The sequence below is a fragment of the Quercus lobata genome, chromosome 5 (assembly GCF_001633185.2).
Source record: "Quercus lobata isolate SW786 chromosome 5, ValleyOak3.0 Primary Assembly, whole genome shotgun sequence".
In the NCBI taxonomy this organism is placed as follows: Eukaryota; Viridiplantae; Streptophyta; class Magnoliopsida; order Fagales; family Fagaceae; genus Quercus; species Quercus lobata.
This window is the reverse complement of record NC_044908.1, coordinates 32,796,162-32,802,161: the sequence shown is the minus strand read 5'-3', so window position 1 is coordinate 32,802,161 and position 6,000 is coordinate 32,796,162. Positions and strand designations below refer to the sequence as shown.

General features: G+C 42.0%; 1 protein-coding gene across 1 annotated transcript; it reads right to left on the bottom strand.

Moving 5' to 3' along the window:
• Positions 1–3,595: 3,595 nt before the first annotated feature.
• Positions 3,596–4,537, bottom strand: LOC115990360. Its single transcript, XM_031114195.1, has one exon. It carries the CDS (start codon positions 4,535–4,537, stop codon positions 3,596–3,598), a length of 942 nt encoding a protein of 313 aa, XP_030970055.1.
• Between the last annotated feature and the right edge of the window lie 1,463 nt (positions 4,538–6,000).

Sequence of the window (6,000 nt, the reverse complement as noted above, 5' to 3'; positions counted from 1 at the left end):
TACCCTGTGATTGGCCATATGCACTTCTACAGGTATGACTGCTTCACTTCCATAGGCTAGTTTGAAAGGAGTTTCCCCTATAGGGGTTCTCACAGTCGTCTTGTAGGCCCACAAAACACCTAGTAGCTCATCTAGCCATACTCCTTTTGCCCCTTCAAGCCGAGTCTTGATGATCTTCAACAAGGATCAGTTTGCCACTTCTGCTTAATCGTTTGCTTGAGGGTGGGCAGGTGAGGAGTAATGATTCTGAATTCCAAAGTGTTCGCAGAAGTCCTTGAAAAGGGCATTATCAAATTTTCATCCGTTGTCTGATATCAATACTCTAGGCACTCAAAACTTGCACATAATGTTCTTCCAAATGAAGTTCTTGACATTCTGTTGCGTGATCTTTGCTAGGGGTTCTGCTTCCACCCACTTAGTGAAATAGTCAATCCCAACCACCAAAAATTTCATCTGCTTGGTTCCAAGTGGAAAGGGACCCAAAATATCTAATCCTCATTGTCCAAAGGGCAATGGGGCCATCATCGGGGTAAGATACTTCGATGGTTGCCTGGGAATATTGCTAAAGTGTTGACATTGGTCACACACCTTGACGTAAGCCTTTGCGTCTGCTTGAATAGTTGGCCAATAATAACCTGCACGGACGACCTTATGAACCAAGGCACTTGCTCCTGAGTGGTTACTGCATGCTCCTTCATAAACCTCCCTCAATACATAGTTCGAATCATCCGGGGCTAAGCACCTTAAGTAGGGCTGAGAGAAACCCTGTTTGTACAACACCTCATCTATGAGAATATACTTAGCAGCTCTAATCCTCAACTTCCTAGCCTCGTCCTTGTTCTCTAGAAGCCTTCCGTCCTTGAGGTAGATGACTATTGGAGTCATCCAATTTTCTTCTCCTCCAACTTGTTGTACTTCTAGTAGATCTATGCTTGGCATGTATTAGACTTTATCAAACTCGTCCATAACCTCCCCTGCTGAGGCTACTTTCACCAAAGCATCTGCTTATATGTTTTCCTCCCTCGGGAGTTGAACAAAACTTGCTTCTTTGAACTTCTTGACGAGCTGCCTTACCTTGTTTAGATACTTCTTCATCCGGCTTTCTTTGGCTTGACACATTCCATTCACTTTATTAATGATCAATTGTGAATCCCCTTGGACGATAACTGACTCCACCCCTAGAGACTTAGCCAATTATAATCCTTTGAGGAGAGCTTCATATTCAGCTTCGTTGTTGGTGGTTTGGTATTATAGACGAGCTGCGTATTTCAACTTGTCCCCTTCTGGGGATTTGAGAATAATTCCAATTCCTCCTGCATATAACGCGAACGAACCATCCACCTTGACGACCCACTTTCGTACCTCGTCCGCCTCGTCTAGCTCACTTCGATTAGGACTAAACTCTGTGATGAAATCTACCAATACTTGTGCCTTAATCGCATTTCTTGGTTGGTACTTCACATTGGATTATTCGTCTTGCGGCCTCCAACTTGTTCATTGCCTTCTTTAATGGATGGTCCATCAAGACATTAATGATATGAGCTTGGAAATAATGCCTTAACTTCCTAGAGGCTACAACCAAAGCAAATGCTAGTTTTTCCATCATTGGATATCGTCCTTCTGCCCCTCTTAACACTTGGCTTGTATAGTAGACCAGCTTCTGCACCCTTCCTTCTTCTCTAATCAAAGCCAAGCTCACTACATATGGGGACACTGCCAGATATAAATACAACTCTTCACCAGGCATGGACGAACTCAATAAGGGAGTCGTAGTGAGGTAGGTCTTCAGGTCATGGAAAGCTTTCTGACACTCGTCCGTCCATTCAAATGCCTTTTTAAGAACCTTGAAAAATAATAAACATTTGTCATTAGTTTTTGAGACAAAGCTATTAAAGGCAAAAACTCGTCCGGTAAGAGACTGGACTTCTTTGATATTTCGCGGAGGCTTCATATCCAATATTGCCTAAATCTTATCAGGATTTGCCTCAATTCCCTTATGTGAAACCATGAATCCAAGGAATTTTCCTGATGAAACTCCGAAAGCACACTTGCTGGGATTCAGTTTCATGTTGTACTGCCTAAGCGTATCAAAGGTTTCTTGCAGGTCGTCCAAGTGCTTCCCCTCATCCAGACTCTTCACCAGCATATCATCTACATATACTACTATATTCTGTCCAATCTGTGGACGAAACATATGGTTAACCAACCTTTGGTATGTTGCCCCTGCGTACTTCAGATCGAAGGGCATCACCTTGTAACAAAACAAGCCTTGACTGGTGATAAAAGATGTCTTCTCTGGGTCTACCTCGTCCATCCTTATCTGATTGTATCCGGAGAAAGCATCCATGAAACTTAGCAATCTATGACCTGCAGTCGAGTCTACCAACTGATCAATACGCGGCAATGGATAGCTATCCTTGGGGCAGGCTTTGTTTAGATCTTTGAAGTCCACACACATTCTCCATTTGCCATTAGCCTTCTTGACCATTACTACATTGGCTAACTAGTCTAGATAATAAACCTCTCAAATAAACTTTGCTGCAGTCAACTTCTGAACCTCTTCTTTAATGGCATTGTTTCTCTTAGGGGCAAACACTCTTTTCTTCTGTCATACAGGCTTAAAGGAAGGATATACATTTAGACGGTGGGTAATGACACTAGGGTCTATACCCGGCATATCCTCATGACTCCATGCAAACACATCAATGCTCTTCTTTAAGAATTGGACAAGATCTTGCTTCGACTTCTTTTCCATATCTACTCCAACCCTTGTGTACCTCTCATAGTTATTCTCGTCCAAAGGAATGTCTTCCAATGCTTCAGTGGGCTCTGCCACAACTTTCCTCTCCTCAATGTTCATCATCTGAACCTGTTCGTCCATGGCCAACATGGCCAAATAGCACTTTCTTTCTGCTAGTTGATCTCCCTGCACTTGTCTTGACTCATACTCTGTAGGGAACTTGATTGACAAGTGGTAAGTTGACGTGACTGCCTTCCAACTATTTAAAGTTGACCTTCCGATTATGGCAATATAAGAAGATGAATAATCTACCACAAGGAAATTCACGTCCTTGGTTATCTGTTGTGGGTATGCCCCCACCACCATAGGTAATGTAATGGTGCTTATAGGCTGCACTTTCATTCCTCCAAACCTTACCAAGGGCAAATTCACTGGACGAAGTTGATCTCGTCCAAACCTCATTTGCTGAAAAATAGGATAATACAAGATGTCTGTCAAACTTCCATTGTCCACTAACACCCTTCTGGTCATATAGTTAGCAATAAGCAAAGTGATGACGATGGCGTCATCATAGGGGTGGTGAACCCTTTCAGCATCCTCGTCCGTGAATGTGATAGCTTGTTCATTTGTTGCCTTTGTCCTTAGTGATCATCCAGAGAGTTGTACATTTTGTACTACCTTCAGGTATGTCTCTCTAGACTTGGAAGATTGCCCTGTTAAGGTTCCTCCTATGATAACTCTTATTTCTCCGAGCGGGGGGCATGACGACTCTTCTACTTTCCCTTTTAACTTCTCATCCTTGTGATCTCGTCCAAGGAAATTTCTCAATTTTTCTTGCCTGATGAGATTTTCAATCTACTGCTTTAAATCAAAACACTCGTCCATGTCATGCCCATGGTCTCTGTGGAAGCGGCAATACTTGTCCCTATTGCGCTTGTTAGGATCTCCCTTCATTTTCTCTGGCCATTTCAAGGAAAGATCGTCCTTGATTTGCACAAGAACTTGCTTAAGTGGCGTGTTCAAGGGCGTGTATTGTTGACTCCATGCTGAAGAACCTACTTTCTTGTTGTCTTGGTCTTTCTTCTCTCCTATCTGCCCCTTCTTTGGAAGAGGACCTTGTTCAGAGTGGCGCGGGGAATCTACTTCCATTCTCTCAGCTCTCTTCCTCTTTTTGGCTATAATCGCGTCTTCTACATTCATAAAATTTTGGACCGAATGGACAAGTCCAGCCATGGTTTGAGGCTCTTTCTCGTAAAGCTTATGGATGAATAAGTCAGAGTTGACTCCATTATAGAAGGCCGCCAATAACAACTTATCGTCCATCTTGTCCACTGTCAGGGCTTTCCTGTTGAAACGAGTGATGAAGTACCACAAGCTTTCATTCTTTCCTTGTTCAATGGTTAACAAGCTAGACGAGGAGTGGTTGTGCCTTTGTCCTCTAATGAAATTATTGACAAACATCTTAACCAACTCTTCGAAAGAACTCATTATGTTTGGAGGTATCTTGCTGAACCACACTCGTGTTGGTCCTTTAAGGGTGGTAGGGAAGGCTCTGCACATAATCTCATCTGGAATCCCTTGGAGGTGTATTGTAGTCTTGAAAGTAGTAATATAATTGAAAGGGTCATGCGTTCCATCATACAAATCCAAGGAAGGCATCTTGAACTTCGAAGGCAAGGGGTGACCATTGATGGAAGCCGTGAAAGGGGAATTTATCCAATGAACTAAATCCTCTATGGGATTTGCCCTACTCACATTCTCCCTCATCTCATCCATGACCCTCCTCATTTGATCCATCTCCTTCTCCAAGTGTTGCACCCTTCGCGAAGTGGTGCCCTTTGACTGGCTCTCAGGCTCAGCATTTCCTCCTCTATCTTCTTGACTCTGGGCTTATGCTTCAACATATCCTTCATGACGCTACCTCCTTAGATTAATCTCCTGGTCAAATCTTGGTTCTGGCGAGTTAACTCTACCATGGCGGCTACCATGGACTGTATGTGTTGAATGGAAGATGGTTGCGTGACAAGCGTTGACTGACGATCTCGGTGGGCATTGCTAGAAGCATCCCTACTCTCCTAGTGGCCTGGGCTAGTGGCCCTTGATCTTGTTCGAACCATGCAGCCTTTTCATTGAAGAAAGATCAATTGCAAAAACAAAATCTTTCCCACAGACGGCGCCAACTAATAATACTCAGAAAATCAGTAGGCTGGATGCTTCGAGCTTCAATGATTTGGAGGGCTTGAAAAAGGAAAACAAAGAATCAAAGAGACCGGGGTTGATTGGCTAAAAATCCTCCGATGATGAATTTAGTTTCTCTCTTTAAAATCTAGAATTCCAAATTTCTGGGAATTGTGTAAAAGGGAAAAACTTGCCTTTATTTGTCGGGAAATGAGTGTTTATATAGTGCTATGGAAGCAGTTATTTGTCTTGTAACTTCCCTAACATTTGTGGAGGTCAGAAGGTTTACACTTACTTCTCATAACCGCTATAGAAGTTAGGATATGTACTCTCATTTTCTATAATTGTTAATGGAAGTTAAGTGCCTGACAAGAGATTACAATGATGCATCAGGATCTCACCACGTGGTTTGGTGCTTAGGTAGATGATCCTTGTGTTAAGGGTCGTCCATATCCGGACGACCTTCCTAAGTTTGGACGAGCTCTCCTTAATAACACATGAACAGTAGCTGAGCATTAGGCCCAACTTCTATGGCACTTTACATCCTATGGACGACAACCCATAGACGAGCTTACATTCCATGGATGACTATGCAAGGACGAGCTATACTTGCCTTTCCCATCACAAATTATTACTTCAATGCTGTTCTTTTTCTTTATGATAAATTTCTTATTGAACAAATTAATTCCTGTTCCTCTTCCTTTTAGCTTTACACCCAAAAAAAAAAAAAAAAAAAAAAAAAAAAAAAAAAAAAAAAAAAAAAAGAGGAATACACCATACAACAATTCCCTACCTCGTTCTCCGAAAGACCACTTCATTGTTTTCCAAAAATTCCAGCTTCCTCTCATCCTAATTTCCTTTTTTGGTCTTTTGGGCCAATGGGCTTCCATAATCTCTTATCATTTCACTCTAATTCCAAAGACAACATTAATAAATAATCTACCAAAAAAAATCCGGTATGCATGCCAATATGGCATCTACCAAATATTTAATGTGTGAAAGAAACTAGTTTTTTTTCTTGTTAAGAGATTGTTATGAGGTATATGTTTCAATTCCGCAGAAAATTCAGGGGTGATTTTCTT